A 19,524-nucleotide genomic window follows, 5' to 3' on the forward strand; every position below is an offset into this window, starting at 1 on the left:
CTATTACTCCCAGTTTTATGTCATCTACAAATTTGATAAGCATGTTTTCTACTGACTTCATTCAAGTCATTGATAAAAGTGTTGAACGACAACAGGGTCAAGGACATAAGCCAAACAACATATCAGAAACTTTTCCCCATGACTAGTTGGTACTTCTATTTAGGTTTTTTTTTTTGGTTGTTTTGTTTTGTTTTTGGTTTTTTGTCCAGACTGGTTATTTTAGAGTGGGGAACTCTCATTGTGGAAATTCCTTCCACTAATGTAGATACAATCTAGATACACCATCTAACAAATCTGTCTCAACATTATGAGGAAACCTATACTGAGTAAGTATATTTGGCAGGTATAATGCAATTGCAAAAAATACTTAACTTGTAGATAAAGTGAGATAGTTGTATACTAATGTGAAATCATTTTCCAAATGAGAAGACTGAAGAGTTACAAGCTTGAGAGTTAGGAGACACCTTATACCACTATCTATCAGACTAACAAATACTGGAGAGAAGTGGGAAAATGGGTACACTGATCAACTATTAGTGGAACCATGAACTGATCCAACCATTCTGGAGAGCAATTAGGAACTATCCCCAAAAGTTTTTTAAAAGAATATCCAAAATAAATATTTTTAGTAGAGAAGAAAGAATGAGGAAGCAATCAATCAATATATTTATTAAGTACCTATTGTGTTCCAGGCACTGTTAAGCTCTAGAAACAGTCTGAAAAAGTTAAAAATGACTTGCCCACAGTCATATACCTTGTGGTCTCTGACTCTAAATCCAGATTTTTTCTACCACACTTGTCCATAGCTTAGAAAGAGTTTACTTTGATAGATCAGAAGGATCTAGGAAGTATAGAGGTCGTCTACTCCATCCCCTCAACAGACCCAGAGAGAGGACCCAACTTGCCCAAGGTTACAGTGGCAGATCTGGGATTCAAGCCAGCTCCTCCCCCTAGTAAGTCAATTCATTCCCAGCTGTAGACACAGCACGCTGTAATGGAAGAAGCCCAGAAGCATCTGCAGTCTGAGATCTGGATCTGAATCCCAGTTTTACCATACTAACTGCATGACTGTGAGCAAGTCATTTAAACAAACTGTACTTCGATTCCCTCAGCTTAAAATGTTTACTATAGACCTAAATTTCCCTAATTTCCATATGCTTTTATGCAAGTACAAAACTCACACTAAAGCCATTAAGTAGAAAGAGTGCACATCAGAGCCTCTGGAAGCAAAATTGTGTCTTCCTACTTGAAAGAGCTTAAAAGTAGGCATTTTTCTCAGCATTCCAATGTCCTGCAACTGAAATACAATATAAGATTGCTAGCAACCAAGTATTCTGGCCCTCAGTTTAAAATAGGTCCCTTTAAATAATATAGAACTACCCAAGTCAATCTAACCTATCAATACACAGACCATCTAAGCCAGTAATAACAGCAGCAGATACAGCGTTTTCTGGTTTATAAAGTGCTTTATATATGATCTCATTTGGCATACTGTTAAGTTTACAGAATGAAATTTCCTTCATCATCTTAAAACACAATTGCCAGCATTGAACACCACTACAAACAGCTCAAGCTGGGCCACCATGACTCAGCTGTCTTCTCTCCCTGGAGCTGGTGAGCCTTAAGGCTATAGAGCAAGGTTAGATGCTTTTGAGTCAACTTAAAATCAAAATCATAGATCACAAGCCCTCATTCACTACCTGGTTGTTCTTTTTGTTTCTTCACCAGACCAAGCCAAAAGAAATACCTTATACCCCCTCCCCTTATAGTCTCCTTACACTTTGCACCCACCCTACAGTATGTATCAATCCAAAGACACCTTCATCTCTGCCTCCTGGACTCCTTGGCTTTTCCTCAATTCTTAAGTAATACCCTACCTTCACCATCCCCCAGAATTCTAGTACCTACCTTTTGTTCACTCTCTCCAATTTATCCTATATGAAGCTTGTGTGTAACAGTTGTTTCTTTGCATGTTATCTCCCCCAATAGACTGTGAGCTCCTTGGGAGCAGGGATCATCTTTTGCCTTTCTTCATATCCCTGGAACTTCACACAAGGTCTAACAAAGAGTAGGTGCTTAATAACTGTTTCCTGTCATACTGACACAAAATAGCTGCTTGACCCTGCACAAATCACGAAACATCTCAATGCCTCAGGCAACAAAGATACTAAGTTGCAGAACAGTTGCCAAAAACTGTATTGGTAGAGTTTCTTCAGTAGGAGGTTCCCCACATCAAAAAAAATTACAGGTTCAGATTAATGAAAACAAAACTTGTGACTAGGACCATATATATTTTTCCTTGCAAATAAACTCCAAGGGACACTTTTATGATCTGCAGTGTGGGGCACAAAGGAAAGAGGGAACAGACACCAAAATGAGAAGTCTGACAACAATAGCTCTGGCAGAAGACACAGAAAAAAGGAGATTAAAGTATATAGACTGAATACAACAGATCTCTGAAATGAGGAGACCAGCAAGCTCAATGTCCAGAAATGTACTCAGAGGCTCTGACCTTAGGTTGGAGGATTAGAGATGAGGAATATTTAAAGAGACTAGTGAAATGTTGAAAATACTAGAGTAGAAGGCAAAAATCCCTGAACTTGCTTCAGAAAGATGCTGTCTGGTGGCCCAGGAAGCCACCCCAGATTGGCAAGGCCTAGGGCTCTGGGTTAGATTTTCAATCTATCTATTCCTTAAAACTACTGAGTGACCCACTGTCTTTGAGAAACTGCATTAAAACTTTCCCAGTTAGAGAAAAGTTTCGAAATGATAATTAGCATCTCTCCCCATAATTTAAAAAAAAAATTCTTTTTTTAAACTACCTGGGTGATCTTATAAAAGGGTCAACGGCCCTAGGCCTCAGTTTCCTCATGTATAAGAGGTGAGAGTACATTTAAATTAAGTGATATTTTAGAGTTTAGGGTCACACAATCCCAATTAGAGCTCTGCCATTTACTACCCATGTTACTTTGGGCAAGTCACTTAAACTCTGTGCCTCAATTTCTTCAATGAGGGTTCTGGACTAAGTCACATCTAAGGTACCCTTCCAGATCCAAGTCTATAGTATATTCAAAATATGAACCAAAGATACTCAAATACTCCCATATTCTAGAGTTCTAACACTAGTGCAAGATCATGGAAAACCTAAGAGACTTTTTCCTGGCCTGATCCTAAGTCATGCTAATGGGTAACCACAACATATAAGATCAAAAGCGCATGTAAAGGAAATTTTTGTTTTCCGGACTGCTATTCATCAATAAGCACCCCTACTGAAAAAAGAAAAAAAAAGGCTATACTCCTATTTGTGCTCTGAGACAACAGGTTCCTGAATAGGTATCCCTATTTTGGATCCCCACTGTCTCAACCTACAATAAGAGGTATCGTTCTGTCAGAGAAAGATGCTTCTCCACTACTTTCCTATTCCATTTGGGATAATTTTTTAAAAGCTCGTTTACCGGTGACAGAGCAGACTTGAAAGAATTTGAAATTATTCAATGTTGCTCCTTCAGATAAAATGCTATTAAATGTTAAATAGTGCACAATTTAAACATCAGATATACATCAAGCCTTTTATTCAGGATGAGCAAATTGCTCACCCTTACTTTCTGACAGGCTGATTTTCTAGTACACAGTTTCAGAGACTGGAGGTTCTGCAATGTTTATATGGCATTGTACACAATCACACATCAACTAATGAGTAGGAAGGAAGAAAAAAGCCAAAAGCCATATTTTCATGGAATAAGGAATTCAACACAACCATCTTAAAATTTACCATTGTCTCCCACGTACCTATCGGGTCCCAGAGGGTAGCAAGTTAACCTCAACAGGACCGCCATAGGAAATCCCACTATGTAGCAGTTAATATACTTCTTTCAACAAGCTTAGCCCTCCAGTAAAATTCTAGGAGAAGAGTACTATATTCAATTGAATCTAAGAGATTTTTTAGTGCCTACTATATGAAAAGCAATGCCATGAGCGATATGCAAAGTCACGATCCTAACCCTCCAGATTCAGAGAACACAGATTCACATTAGAACAAATACTGTGTGACTTTTGTTAGTCATTTAAAAGAGCTAGAGGAAAAGTTATATCATCATTAGAAACAATTCAGAAATCATCCTGTACTTAAAGACTGGGAGGTTGGTTTTTTGTTCTGTCTTGTTTTTTAAATACAATTTTCTACTATGCCTTTGTGTACTACATAGGGCAGTTTTTAATCCCAAGACACCTTTGGTCTTCTAACCAAAATGATTCTGGGGTTCTAGTCTCCAGCTACCGGCTGGTTTGTTCTCTGGGAATGCGAAACAATTTTAATATTAACCACAGCAAGACGCCATACAATGCATTCTGAAATTGACACAGATGATTTCAGGATTAGAGTTTACTGTTCTCTTTCATTACTTTAAATAATGTAGATTTAATTCTACCCATGCACATTCTAACTGGAGTACTTCTTGACTTCCCAGTTACAGTAATGTTCCTAATTACAGTAAAGGAAACACTGTGCTAGTAAGATCGAGGTTCATTTACTTGCCCTTTCCTCAGAAATATTCCAAATTACTTTAAATGGTACATATAAATAATTTTGGAAACAATGGCATGCAAAACCAAGGAAGTAGCCCATCTTCTAAATGGAAAAATGTTATTTTTCTAAAACATGCTCAATCATCCTATGCTTACAAACTGATGAAGTGAAAGCCATCTTCAACACAATTTTATGTTTTTGAGAACTGTTTAACATCCTGCATCTGAAATCTCACATAGCAAATCCTTAGATTTTAATTATAAACTCTATGAAGTCATGGACCACATCTTAATTATCTTTCTCACTTCCCTACATTGCTTTGCAGGGTCAAAATATTCCATTTTAAGTGTCTTGCTCAATGAGGGGCCAGGAATGCATCTGGTGACAAGGAATGCTTCACAACCTATCTTCTTGAGTCCAAGCTGGAGAGCTAATTCTCCTTCCAACCTTAAGTCATTAGCACTACTTTTATATCCCTTAAGAATGCTATCCATCCATACAGAGCCGGAAAGCCTCAAAGAGAAGGTTTGCCTTTTCTAGATATAGAGTTCACAAAACTGCTTTACTCCAGATGTTTTGTATTTATTAACAAGTCCTCACTTACATATAACACTTAAAAGTTTATGCCACCTACTCAACACCTTCCATATCCCCAATCCAGCTAATTTTAGCTCTGACAGATCAACAAAGAGGAAGAGCAGGCAAACCCCAGGAGAATATAACACTTCCATCAGGAAGGCACAACGCCCAGCCAAAGAATTTATACAGCTCCTTGTGAGCTGTCAGAGAAGAGATGGAAAGCTACCCCATGCCCAGATCTGCAAAGAGGAGACAGCAGGTCTGGGGCACGTAGGAACCAGCCACCACCTCTGTCCCTCACCCACACTTGGAGCCTGGAAACTACAGCCAGACTACATAACTCAGTTCAGAAAATTCTAGATTTTCAGAAACAAATGTCTAAGAGGAAATTCTTCCCAGAAATGAGATGAATTTGGGGCCCTTCTGTTTGTTATTTGGGAGTTTCCAGAGCAGTAACTCTCCACTGTTTTTGTCCACTGCATCTGATTAGCCAGTGACCAGTTTTCTCCAGTAAAAAAAGAAGGGGTGAGCCCTCTGAATGATTGATCATCCTGCCTTGTTTGAGAGGAGTAGGGAGAGTGTGCAAGAGGAAATGAGAGAGGTAAAATAAGGTGATTTATTAGTGCCAAAGTGGTTGTAGCCACATCCCCACCTTGGGGTGGGAGAGGGAGGTAGTAGAAGGAAGGTTCTGAGATCAGAGGACAGACTGCAGAGAAAGAGCCAGAGCCAGGGATCCAGGGCAGAAGGTATTTACAAGCCCAGAAGCAGCGAAGGTCCCATACATACAGAAGCTGCGGTAGAGAAGCTAGGAGTTACTCAGACACACAAGTATGCCCATGTTACCCGCATTCTAAATAAAACGCATGCAATACATTTACACACTCCCTAATACACCTCCCGACACACACATCCCGAAGCACGAGGGAGCCCACACTCATACACACCCGCATCCGCATCCTAAAATGCATGCAACACATTTTACACAGTCCGCAACACAAACATTCAGCCTTAACACTTACCCATACACACACCTTCCCATCCCAACGCACAAGGGCGCGCGCGCGCACACGTACACATGCACCCGCATCCTGAAACGAATGCAATACATTTACACTCTTCCCAACACAAACGTTCATACCAATGCATGAGAACCATCGCATATTCACACACACCCGCATCCCAAAATGTACACACTGCCCAGCACGAGTTCATACTTAACACCTCCCAAAACACACACATGCCCAACCCGATGCACGATGTATGTGTGCACACACAGACAAGCACACACATGCATCCGCATCCTAAAAGACATTCAATCCATTTACGCATTCCCCAAAACGAGTTCATACTTAACACATCCTAAAACACATACACACACGCCCATCCCGAAGCACGAAGGCGTGCGCATATAGACACGCACACATAGGCACTCGCATCCTGAAATCCATGCAATTCATTTGCACACTCCCCAACACAGGAGTTCGTACTTCACACTTCCTAAGACGTACACACACACGCCCATCCGGATGCACCAGGGCCAGGAAACACACACACACACCCGATCCCGCCCGCCCGCACAAGCTGAGCTGAGCTGGAGCAGCACAGACAGGGGCGGAGGAGGCGGGCTGGCGCCGGCACATACATACCCAGAAACAAGCAGACCATGTCCAGGGCCACGAACGGCAAGCGGGTCTTGTCGAACATGGTCTCGAGCCCCGGGGCGGCCGCACTGCGGGGCGGCCAGGAGGGACGGGAAGCGGCGCGTTCGGCAGCGCCGGACCAATACCAGCCTTCGCGGGTTGGGGCCGGAGACTGAAGGCGACCCCCGAATGACCGCTCCTCTCGGGGACAGGGCCAGCGCTCCGCACGAAAGCAATGGCGCCTTGAGAGCCCGGAGCCCCGCCGCCGGCCCGGGCCGCGCTCCGCCCGCAGGAGCTCGAGCTCGCCGCCTATGCACAGCCCGCCCTCCCGAGCGATCTGCGGCGGGCCCAGCTTCTGGGCTCCCACTTTAAGGGTGGGAGGCCGCGGGGAGGAGGAGGGCGGCTTCGGCCCCTCCCTTTCTTCGTCCGTCCCTCCCTCCGTCCCTCCTCCGTCCTCCCTCCGTCCCTCCCTCCGTCCCTCCGTTCCTCTTTCCCCTCCCTCCCTCCGACCCCTCCGTCCCCTCCGTCCCACCCTCCGTCCCTCCCCCCGTCCCTCCCCCCGTCCCCTCCGTCCCCTCCGTCCCCTCCGTCCCTCCCTCCTTCCCGCTGCCCGGGCCGGCGCCTGTGCCCTTAAACTAGGACTCCAGCCACCCGGGAGGGGCTGGGCGGCCGGCACGCTGGGGCGAAGGGGAGGACCGAGAACTTGGGAGGGGGGCGCGATGAAGGGGAGAGGACTAATCAGCACAGGCTCCTCCCCTCGCCTCCGCTAGCTCTTGTCCCATTGGATCTAGTACGTATCGTCTGTCGTAAGGAAAAGGGGCTGGGTTGTTCGTTTCGGCCGGTGGGGCCCGGGCTAGGAGTCGGGATACCCCTTTCCTTCTCTCGGAGACGGGGATCGGATTTGTGTAACTGGAGGGGAGTTCCACGAGTTCCTGGAAGGACTAGAAAAGCCCGAACGAGCCTTTGTGGGGACCGCAGGCTCAGGGGGAGGAGAGGATACCACCTCCGTTTCCATGGAAACACCACCGCCACCACCCCGGCACGAGAAGGGCGGGGATCGAGCAGGCCGGGCTAGAAAACGCCTCCGACGCCCAGAGTGGCCGGGGGCCGGGGCACGGTGGCGTCAGTTTTTTCCTCAGTGAAGTGGGGCTACCTGCCCTTGGGTCTAGTAGCTCTGAATTATAGTGAACGTCAAATGAGATAATCCGTGTTGAAGACACTCTGGAAAAACAGTGAAGACCTAATACCCAATACTTAAAGTTTTTGAAGTTTGCAAGAAAGAAAGAACATGATAAATATGAGCAAACTACCCTTCTTTTGCACCGCTACCCACCCTACCCCACCCTCGTTAATAAACCTGCGGACTTCAACCCATGACAAAGATATACTTGGGTAAAGCAAAAAACAAGGAAAACAATTATTAGATCGAGACTTTGTTCCCTCTGGGAAGAGTTGAAGATAAAAATAGATTCATAAATGAGCGAACAGATCAATCGAAGCCGGCTTACAAATGCCTTAGGTTTGATTCTCTGTGGTTTCCATACAGAAAGCAATCCATAAAATGCTCACTGGAGAATGTGATGAACCTAAAAGGGCGTAGTTTGTAAACATTTGTGTTTAGAGGTTGGTTGGAAGTTGTTTTTCTTGGGGAGCAGCAGAGGTTGTGGAATTCTTGGTGACGTCTGAATTAAAGATAAGCTAGTGGTTTTAACAATATGAACCTATTCATCGCACGAGAGCAGATTGCCATCCCTGTGTCACACAAGAAAATCGAACAAATTTGTGACAATTCAGGCCATTTCCACCGGGGCAAATCCCCTTGACAGGATATGGGACAAGTGATCATTCCTTCTTTGCTTTAAAACCTCCACAAAGGGGAAACCCACGACCTCTATCTAGGCCCATTCTACTTTGGACTATTTCTAATTCTTAGGAAGATTTTCCTCATATCGAGCCTAAACCTTTCCTTTTTAAAATTCCACCCTATTGTCTCTTGAGGCCAAACAGAACAAAGTCTATTCCCTGGCTTTATATGAAAGCCCTTCAGATACTTGAAGTATCACAGCATCATATGATTTAGATCTTACATAGCCATCTAATCTTCGTTTTACCGATGTGGAATCTGATGCCCAGAGAGCTTAAGTAATTTGCCCAAAGTCATCCAGGTAATAAGCAGCAGAAACAGGATTTGAAATCAGGCCCTCTACTTAACTACACAACCCTTTATACCTGTTTTTAACTGATTCAGTCAGTGCTTCTGTCCATTATCTTCTTCAAATCTATAGCTTACCGCCAGAATGGTATGTAACCCAAATGTGGCTACTGCAGTTTGGTTTGAAACGACTTCCAGACTGATATAATTGGATTTAAAATCATAGTATGGATTCTAGGAGGAAGAGGTATTTCACTTTGCCAAAGGTCTGGAATAACCACAAAAGCCAAGGTGTGGCTGCAGAAGGAACCTCTCCCAGATGTAGGCATATCATTTGCATGTTTCTATTTATATATGTGACCCAGTGAGATGACATCAAAAGTGGAAAGTAATCTGGGGCTAAAGGAGAACATTGAAGAGGAAAAGGGAATGGAAAACACCTTCAGAGTTGTAATAGACATCCTCCACTCCAGAAGGAGATTTAAATGCCTTAATTGAATAAAAAGAGGTCAGTAAGACAATGAGCTTGCCAGCTAAGCATGGACTGCATTCACACCTTTATATGCATGCCTACAGTCCCTCTTCTACTTAAGTGTCCCAAAGGAATTTGGCTGGGGAAAATGATTAATTTGAAACTAAACACCCTAAAGCCAGTGTCCTAAATCTTTTTTGTCTAGGGCCCTCTTTAGCAGGCCAGTGAAACCTATGAATTCCTCAGAAATAAGTTTAAAAATGCATAATACTTAGTATTACAAAGGAAACCAAATATATTTAAATAGCTATTTTAAAAGTTACCAAACAATCTTCAATTGCCAAATTTTCTCAATCCTCATCACAGGAACACTCACACCAATGAGGGGGTGGGGGGGGGGTGGGAGGGGGGTAACCATTCCCTCCACTCCTGCTAGAGTTATGGTTACTTCACATTCTTTATTTTTTGCATAGTTTTCCTAGGTTATACAGTTTATGTAGGTAGGATAATAAGGGTACAGAAGCAAAAGTGAAGTTAATTAGATTTTCCTTGTCTGAGTTTAGGATTAATCTACATTCCTTACTCCTGTAAGTTCTCTCCTTAACATATGCAAATTATGCAAATCAGTAGGCCGGACTCCTGACCAAGACCAGACCCTAGATAAGCTTGAACTGGTTCAACCTGGTTCCCCTGACTGCCTTCTCAAAAAGCATGTGTACAAGCCTCTGACCTTCACCTGACCAACCTTGAGGCCTGGTTTCTGCTAAAGCTGGGGTGGAGGAGGAGGGGGAAGTATACCTTCAGTTCTGTGGAAACAAAACTCCTCCTCCCATTTCTTACATTTCTTTTAAAAAATAAATTATTTACTAATTTTTAGTTTTCAACATTCACTTTTATAAGATTTTTCCCTTCCCTCCCTCCCTCCCTTCCTAAGACAGCATACAATCTGATATTGGCAATACACATACAATCATATTAAACGTGTTTCTACATTAGTCATGTTGTGAAAGAAGAATCAGAACAAAAGGGGAAAACCACAAAAAGAAAAAAGAGAGAGGAAATAGTGTCCTTCACTCTGCATTCAGACTCAATAGTTCTTTCAGTGGATGTGAACAGCATTTTCCATCATGAGTCTTAAAAATTATTGCTTTTGAGATTCTTGACCTTTTTGTAACCTCCATAAAATTTTGTTCCCAGTTTTGTAATCTTTTGGTAGTTTGGTATCCCATCAAATAAATTAAATTAGTAGTATTGTAATTTTTGTTATATCGATTCATGAGCAAATAATATTTTTCCAATTATTTAGGTTAGTCAGTCAACAGGCATTTATTAAGTACTTACTATGCTAGGCACTGTGCTAAACACAGGGAATACAAAATACGAGTAAAAAGGAAGACAGTCCCTCCCCTCAAAGTTAAGGAGCTTACAGTCTAATGGGGAAGACAAGACATAAAAGAAAACTGGAGTGGGGGAAGGGAAGGAAGAAAATACCAAGTGATTGGGTATGATGAAGTCCAGAAAGAGTAAAGGCAGATGGGAAATGAAGAAATGGGTGTCTGGGGTGCCCTCTTTAAATGGAGGGAAATCCTTCTACACTCAAATTAGAAGGAAGAGCCCCAAGGGCAGAAGGTGTTTCTAAGGTGTGAGTTCCAGGGTTGAAGTGAACTTCCAGAACGAAGAGGTTTCTGCAGCCTGATGGAGAAGTCCATAGGAGTTGTTGTTATTGTTGTTTGTCCTTCATTCTCAAAGAGAACCATGACATCAGGGCCTTCCAGGGACCTGAAATGCAAGGGAATTGGATTTAAGCGAGAGAGGGCTATGCAAAGTCACCAGCCTCACTCTCTCCCCTGGAGTCATGTGGGTCCACTGGCCAGATGTATAGGTCAGGAAAACTGGAGAGGGCCCAGGATGCAATGGGGGACCTTGGCCTTTTCAAACTAAGGTCTTTAAGAGGTCTGAGTTTGACTGAGGCAATGCCCATTCAGTGATTAAGGCTTAACGAGAAATGAGGCAGAGAATGGCCTCTTTACCTAATCCAAAAAAAAAAAATCAGTCTGGGAGGGGAAGAACCTCAGGGTTTCTGGCCAAAACAGAAACAATCCCGGTGGGAAATCAATCAATCAATCAACATTTATTAAGTACTGACAGTGTGTAAGCCGCTGTGGTAAGTGATAGGAATAGAAAAAGAAGCAAAAGACAGCCCCTGCCCTCAAGGAATTTAGTCTAATGGAGGAGACAACAGGCAAACAAATGTATACAAAGCAAGCTATATACAGGACAAATAGGAGATAATTAACAAAGGAAAGGCACTAGAATTTGGAGGGGTTGGGGAAGGTTTTCAGTAAAAGAAATGATGGCCTGTCTTTACTTCTGTTAATAGTGGCTTGCTTTAACATATGTAAGTTGGTAGACTCCCAAATATGTTATCCATTCTGTAGTGGTTTTTAATGGAATTTCTCTATCATCGTATTCAGTTTTATTGGTATTATATAGAAATGCTGATGATTTTTATGGATTTGTTTTATAATCTACAATTTGCTGAAGTTATTGTTTCAATTAATTTTTACTTAAATCTTCAGGGTTCTTTTAGTACACCATCATGTTATCTGTAAAAAAAAATGTTAATTTTGTTTCTTCTTAATCTATTTTTTTTTCTTGTCTTACTGCTGTAACTAGCATTTCTACTACTATGGCAATTAGAAGTGGTAACAATGGGCAATCTGGTTTCACCCTTGCTTTTCCTGGAAAGTATTCTAATTTAACCCTCTTACATATAATGTTAGCTTCTGGTTTTAGATATATACTATTCATCACTTGAGGAAATATGCATGTTTCTGCATTTTTAAATTTTTTTAACAGAAATAGATATTATATTTTTGCCAAAGGTTTTTTTTTTGTGTAGCTATTGCTAGAGTTGTGATTTTTGCTAGTTTTGTTCTTATTATGGTTAATTAAGTTCATAGTTTTTCTAATACTGTTTCAACAATCTGGCTAGCAGCTTCTGTGGGGGTATAAGATCCACCCACAGCCAGCACCCAGAAAGCTGCCAACAGCACAGGTTCTTTTGATCTGCTTAACTAAGGAAAGCAAGGTAAAGGGGTTGACAAGCTTACTTTAATTCAGCATACAAATATCATTCACTTAGTTCAGGGGAAGAGACCAGCACACTGAACTTCAGAGCAAATTACAAACAAATTACAAACATCAACAGACAAACCAAATACAGATTCATAGTTACCAACATCTAGGTTCAGCCTGGGAGCTCGGAACAAGGGCTGGCCCAGAGTCACGCACCACCACTGCTGTAGGGAGGAGCTCCAAGGAAGAGGAGGCCAACTCCTGGTTTTTATATCTTTTTCAGCATCAGGGGTGAGTCAAACATGCGACTCACCCACATGACCTAGAATCATCACAGAGAGGCAGACTTAAACCCACGTGGTCTAAAAGCCTCTGCTGTCCCTCTGCTGTAAACTAGGCCCTCCCTGGAGTTAGCCCCACCTTGGGCCCCACTTTAGTTGCCAATCCACACCCACATAGGTTTTACACCTAATAGGTGTTTGGGCCTGGGGCTTAGCACTTAGTAAGACTCAATGAAATATGTTGAATTACTCAAAGCAAACAAAAGCCATATTCTTCAAGGGCACTTGTTGAACTAAGTGCTAAGGAGTCCATTTTGCTTACCAACACAAATACTCAACCAACTCAGCATTCCTAGTATAGGTCAAACCTAGTGTATAGTCTTTGTGATGTTCTTTTAGCCTTTTTGTTAATATTTTATTTAAAATATTCACATCAATGTTCATTACTGATATTGGTCTATAGTTCTTTTTCTGTTTCAATTATTTCTGGTTTATGTCTCAGGACCTTATCTCTATCATATAAAGAATTTTGTAAGATACCTTTTTTTTTGCTGTTTTTGCACAGTTTATGTAATATCGGAATATCTTTGAATATTTCACAGAATTCATTTGTGAATCCATCTGGTCTGGAGTTGTTTCGTTTTTGTTTTTCCCTTTGGGAATTCGCTTATGGGTTACTCAGTGTCTTCCTTTGAAATTGGGTAGCATAAATTATCTATTTATTGTTCTGTCATTTGGAGGATTTTATATTTTTGTAAGTGCTTATTTAAGTTGCTGGTTTAGTGGTGCATAGTTGAGCAAAATAGCTTCTAATGATACTTTTTATTTTTTCATTTGTTATAAATTTTCTTTTTTAATACTTTGGTTTTCCTCATTATTCTTTATAATCTAATTAGCTAATGGTTTATTGCTTTGTTGCTTTTTTAAACAACTAGATTTATTAATTCAATGGGGTTTTTCTTTTCAATTTTGTTAATCTCTTCTTTGATTTTTCAGATTTCTGTTCTAATATTTAGTTGGGGTTTTTCAACAAATCTATGATTTGTATTTTCTCTTTTTTGTTAATGGAAGTGTTGATAGATATAAATTTTCCCTTCAGGACTGCATTAACTGCATCCCAAAAGTTTGGATAAGTTGTTCCATTGTTATCATTATCTTTAGTGAAACTATATTTCATTTCTTTGATTTGTTTTTTGACCCACCAGTTCTTTAGAATGAAATAATTTAGTCTCCAGTTGATTTTTAATTCTTTTTTTTTACATGACCTTTTATTCAATATAATTTGTGTTGCATTGTGGTTAGCAAAAGATGTTTATGATATTTTCTGTATTTGTCTGTGAAATTTTTATATCATAAGATATGATCAATTTTTTGTAAAGGTGCCATGCACATCTGTGAAATATGTATATTTCCTTCTATTCCAATTTAATAATCACCAGGGTGCTATCATATCTATTTTTTTCTAATATTACACCCAGGCCCTTAACTTTCTCTTTTTCTTTCTTTTTTTTTGTTTTGATTAGATTTATTTAGGTCTAAAATAAGCAAATTGAGGTCCCACTGTTATAGTTTTAACCTATCTATGATTTATAATAATTTACTGATGGAAGGGAGCTTTTGAGTCAGAAAGAACTGATCATTTAAGGAAGGTATCTTCTCCTGTTTCCTAGATAAGGAATTAAGGAATATATCTTCTCCCATTCTCTAGAAGTGACAAACTATCTCAGAACTGAAGCTCTGAAGGAACCAAAAGGAAGAAGATTCTGTCAGTTCTAAAATAAATGTTGTTAACTCTAGATGCAGAGGTTCCCAAAGTGGGTGATATAACCCCCTGGGGGGGTGCTAGAATGCAATAGGGGGGTGTTGAAAAAAATATAAGAAAAGAAGAGAAGAAAAGAAAATTTTGAAAAACCATTTGCACACGTTTCATCTGTTGTTTAACAGAGTTAAAGTCATAGTGATTACATTATTTTCCAAATAAACACACAAAATGCAAGTTATGACCAATCAGTGGTGAAGTCTGCTGACAGGTCTTAACAAGCAAGTGTTGGCAGGCAATCTTGTCCCCCATTGTCAGGAAGTCTGGTGTGCATTGGCAGGAATCTGTGTGTGTAATGACTTATTTACAATATGATACTATATGGGTACATGACACAATATTGTGTCATCAAAATTACAATGCAGAAAAACTCCACAAATTCACAATAGATTATTAAATTTAAGGTACATCTTTTTTTAAAAAAAAATATTTTTTTGAAATGACAAAAATTTTTTTAAAAAGTTAAAGGGTTAAAGAAAGTAGATATCCAGGGAGGTATTGAGTAATTTTTTTAAGGGGACAGTAGGCCAAATAAGTTTGGACACCTCTGCTGTAGCCAAAAAGGCTCTGTAGTGCTTCAGCTGAAGTACTCCTCAAGTAAGACAATGGCTGAAGGTGAGAAAAGACTGAAGCTGCCCATTGAATAGAAAGGCCAGGAAACCAATGGATCTACTCATCTAATAAAGATTCTGAGTCTTGAGAATAGCCCAGTGGCAATCAGCACCAGGGCAGTTTGTCCAGCTCCAACCAATAGGCTTTGTCCAGTCCAATCCAACAGCAGCAGAGCCTGATAAAAAGCCATCATAGCCACCAAGTGACCTGCCCAGCACAACCCAGCATCACATTGCCCTGGCCAGTTGAAATTTTGAGCTTTAAAAGAAGGAAGCCCAGCTAAGCCAAGGTTCTCTCAGAGACACAGTATCCTGGTTAAAGTCCAGCTCAGTGAACAGTGGAGTGAGTCACTCATCACCCACACTATACCCTGCAGTTCCATAGTTTTGATTTCCCACAAGTGTGTCTCACTGCTATTCTATTTTAAGTTTGTGCCCACCCTTTCTCTTCCTCCTGGACACTGAATGTATTTGTAGAAATGTACCTCTAATGTTGGGGAATTTCTCTGTAACTACTGTTCTTGTTGTATGATTTGAGTAAATGCCTTTGCAAAAAAACTGAGTCTGATTATTGAGAAGCACACCAGCAGGGGCTAATGTGCTAGCCACCCCCAAAATTACTCCCTAGGACCTGAAAGTAGTAACAGCTGTCCTTCTATGGACCCAACCTTCCACTGTCAATGTGAATTGGGTGAATGAGCCTCAAGGATTAGGAAGGAATAGTTACATAAGATAAACAATTCACTGTCAAACAAAATTTCTGCCATCTTATTGAGTTACATAATGTATATAGAATCCAAATTTCATAAGAATTTGCTATAATTGTTGAGGAAAATGCATACATTCTTAAAATAGACTAGTTTGCCCATCTTAAGATTTGTCCAGTTGGTCTTGCAAAAAAAAAAAATCCACAATGTTGATCAAAAAGAACATTGAAAAGTTTCTATCCCTCTAAGTTTTAGCTTTTCTTAGTTAAGTTCATTCCTTACAAATGGACTTCATAAGAACCTGGAGAGTCTTATATGATCTGATGATGAGTGAAGGGAGCAGAACCAGGAGAATATTGTACATAACCACAGACACATTGCTTCTGTGATAACTAACTTTGATGGATTTGGCTCTTCTCAACAATGCAAGGTTCTAAGACAGCTCCAAAAGACTCATGATGGAAAAGGCTATGCACATGCAGAGAAAGAATTGTGGAGTCTGAATGCAGATCAAAGCATACTATTTGCTCTCTCTTTTTTTTCTTTTTTATTTTATTTTTGGTTTTGTAACATCTTTCTCATGGTTCATTTCATTGGTTATAATTCTTCTTTACAATTTGATTATTGGGAAAATAAGTTTAATGTGATGGTATATGTAGAACTTATATCAGATTACATGCCTTCTTGGGGGGAAGAGGGGAAGAGAGGGAGGGGGAGAAAATTTAGAACTCAAAAACTTGTGGAACTGAGTGTTGTAAACTTAAAATAATTAAGTAATTGATTAATTAATTTTTTAAGAAAAGAAGTTTATTCCTTTCAGTCTTCATATAGTATTGTCTTTAGGCCTTTCACCATCCAGCAGTCCCAGGGGATATCATCTAGGTTATCAGTGTCCTTACTAAAATGTAAAAGTGAACACAATATTCAAATGCAGTCTGATCAGAACAGAAAATAAGAGGACTGTCGCCATCCCAATCTCAGATACTTTGCAACTCAGTGTAGCATCAAAGCACATTGGCTTTATAGAAAGGTTGCTATATCCTACTGTTTGGCTGCTGTAAAACCTACAGACTCATACTGAATTTGCATTTTGCTAAAAACCCCAGATCTTTTTAGATAAACTGCTGTCTAGCCAAACCTCTCTTGTCTTGTGCTTGTAAAGTTTATCTTTTTAGCCCAAATATAAGATTTTGCGCTCATTCTAATTACATTTTGTCTGATTAGATTTGACCTGATGCTTTAACCTGTTAAATTTTGTTTGTATCTTGGCTCTGCCATACAGTGTGTTAGCTAACTCTCCCAGCTTTGTATCACCTGCAAATTATAAGGATGTGCCATCTATCCCTTTATCCAAGTTGACGATAAAAATGTCAAACATTTTTATTTGAGCCAAACCATGCTCTGGGGCTCTTTATTAGAGAACTCTTTCCAAGTTGGTATCAAAACATTAATGGCTATTCTTCAGCATCCAACCAGTTATGAATCCATCTGACTTGTATCGGATAGCCCATATTTCTCTATGTTTTCCACAAGAACAGCATGAATAACTTTGTCAAATGCTTAGCTAAAGAAAAACATTTAAATCACATCTAAACACTCCCCTGAGCTAAGTCTAATAACCCTATCCCCCCAAAAAAGGAAATAAGGTTTATCTAGCATGACTTCGGTTTTTTTAAAATAAATTTTTGTTGATATCTTTTGTTTTCACATCATCCAAATTTCTATTAATATCCCTCCCCATCCCCATCTCAGAAAGCCTTTCCACATAACAAAGAAAAATTTTTAACGAAAAAGAAGAGAAAAAAACCCCTAACTATATGTAGAATATGTCACATTGATGGCTCTGCCAAGAAGTGGGTTGGGGCATGATCTTTTCTTGATGATACTGGCTGCTTGTGACCGAAGCTTCCTTTTCCAGGTATTTAGTAATCATCCTATAAGAAAACATTCTATCGTGGCAGCTAGGCGGCACAGTGAGTAGAGCACCGGCCCTGGAGTCAGGAGGACTTGAGTTCAAATCCAACCTCAGACACTTAACACACTTACTAGCTATGTGACCTTGGGCAAGTCACTTAACCCCAATTGCCCTGCCTTACCACTCCAAAAAAAAAAAATTAAAAAAAAAAAGAAATAAAAAGAGACCTAAATAATTGGAAAAATATTAATTGCTTGTGGATAGGAAGAGCTAATGTAACAAAAATTCCATTACTACCTAAATAAATTTACTTATAAAAAAAAAAAAAAAGAAAACATTCTATCGTCTTGCCAGGAATAGAGGTCAAGGTCACTAGCTTTTAGTTTACAGTCTGTATTCTCCCTTTTTTGAAAGTCATGACATTTGCTTCTTGGTTTTTTTTTTTTTAATTCTGATCTTCATTCTGACAAGTAAATGGTCTAACTGTACACCAACAGATGGTGCAAGAATAATTCCCATGTCAATAAGAAGTTTTATTCTGTCTGTTATCAATGTCAATTTCATTCTTGGTATTTTTATTTCATGCTTGCTGATTCTAGAACCTACCAATTCTTTTCTCTAGAAAGTGTTCATGATACAAAGATGTGTCTTTTGTGAAATATACAAGTATTTTTCCATAAAAATTATGTCTTCGTGAAAAAAAGAATATGATTTTATTCCAGAGGACTGAGGATGAAGCATGCTACCCACCTCCTAACAGAAATGTGATGGTGGAAAATTCCAGAATGAGACCTGCATTTTTGGATATAGTCAATGCAGGAATTTGCTTTGTTTAAACATATTTGTTACAAGAATTTTATTTTTCTTTTTGTGGTGGAGGAAAAAGACAATAAATGTTTGTTAACTGGAAAAAACAAATTTTAAAAAATAAAATAATGTGATTGACTTTCTGTGTGGTACACAGAAGCTCTTCTGACTTCTTTATAGCCATACAGCAATATATTGCTTTGTATTGTTAGCTATCTTCTTCCACGATATAATTTCATCTTAGTTATATTGTAAATACGCTATGGACAGATGGCTTCATAGGGTTGCTATGAGGATCAGTGAAGATATTTCTAAAGCACTTAACATGGTGCCTAGCTCACGACAGGCACCTAATAAATGCTTGTTTGTTTCCTTCCTTCCTGAGGCTCCCCTAGAATAACTGAGAACTAGTTATATTCTTTCCTGTTCAGAGAATGAGGTAAGGTAGTAATTTTGCCTGAACCACACCCATGATAAAGGCTTATTGCTTTTAGCATCTGACCAGGTTGTTGGAAGGTTGTGGAAGCCTCTAAGTTCCAAAACAGCTGCAACAGATTGGGACAATAAGTATGTTATATTCTCAAAAAAATTAAATAATGAGGAACTCACTATTTCTTTTTAAAAAAAAATATTTGTTTTTAGTTTTCAACATTCATTTCCATAAGATTTTGAGTGTTAAATTTTTTCCCCTTCCTCCTCTCTCCCCACCCCAAGACAGCTTGCAATCTGATATAGGCTCTACATATACATTCATATTAAACATATTTTCACATTAGTCATGTTGTAAAGAAGAATTAGAACCAATGGGAGGAACCACAAAAAAGAAGAGACAAAAAAGAGAGAGAGAGAGCAAATAGTATGCTTTGATCTGCATTCAGACTCCATAGTTCCTTTTCTGGATGTGGACAGCATTTTCAGTCATGAATCTTTTGGAGTGG

The 19,524-nt window shown here is 39.8% G+C and overlaps 1 protein-coding gene across 2 annotated transcripts in view; it reads right to left on the reverse strand.

Moving 5' to 3' along the window:
• Window positions 1-7,227, reverse strand: part of PLPP1 (phospholipid phosphatase 1) — a 119,805-nt gene extending 112,578 nt beyond the window's left edge. Inside the window, exon 1 of one of the 2 annotated variants that reach the window (XM_036760863.1) lies at window positions 6,751-7,227. In XM_036760863.1, the coding sequence (XP_036616758.1) occupies window positions 6,751-6,808 (58 nt within the window). In that variant the 5' untranslated portion in view covers window positions 6,809-7,227. The remainder of the gene's footprint in view (window positions 1-6,750) is intronic. The other variant, XM_036760853.1, reaches the window with a different exon arrangement.
• Between the last annotated feature and the right edge of the window lie 12,297 nt (window positions 7,228-19,524).

The sequence above is a fragment of the Trichosurus vulpecula genome, chromosome 1 (genome assembly GCF_011100635.1).
Source record: "Trichosurus vulpecula isolate mTriVul1 chromosome 1, mTriVul1.pri, whole genome shotgun sequence".
Lineage (NCBI taxonomy): Eukaryota > Metazoa > Chordata > Mammalia > Diprotodontia > Phalangeridae > Trichosurus > Trichosurus vulpecula.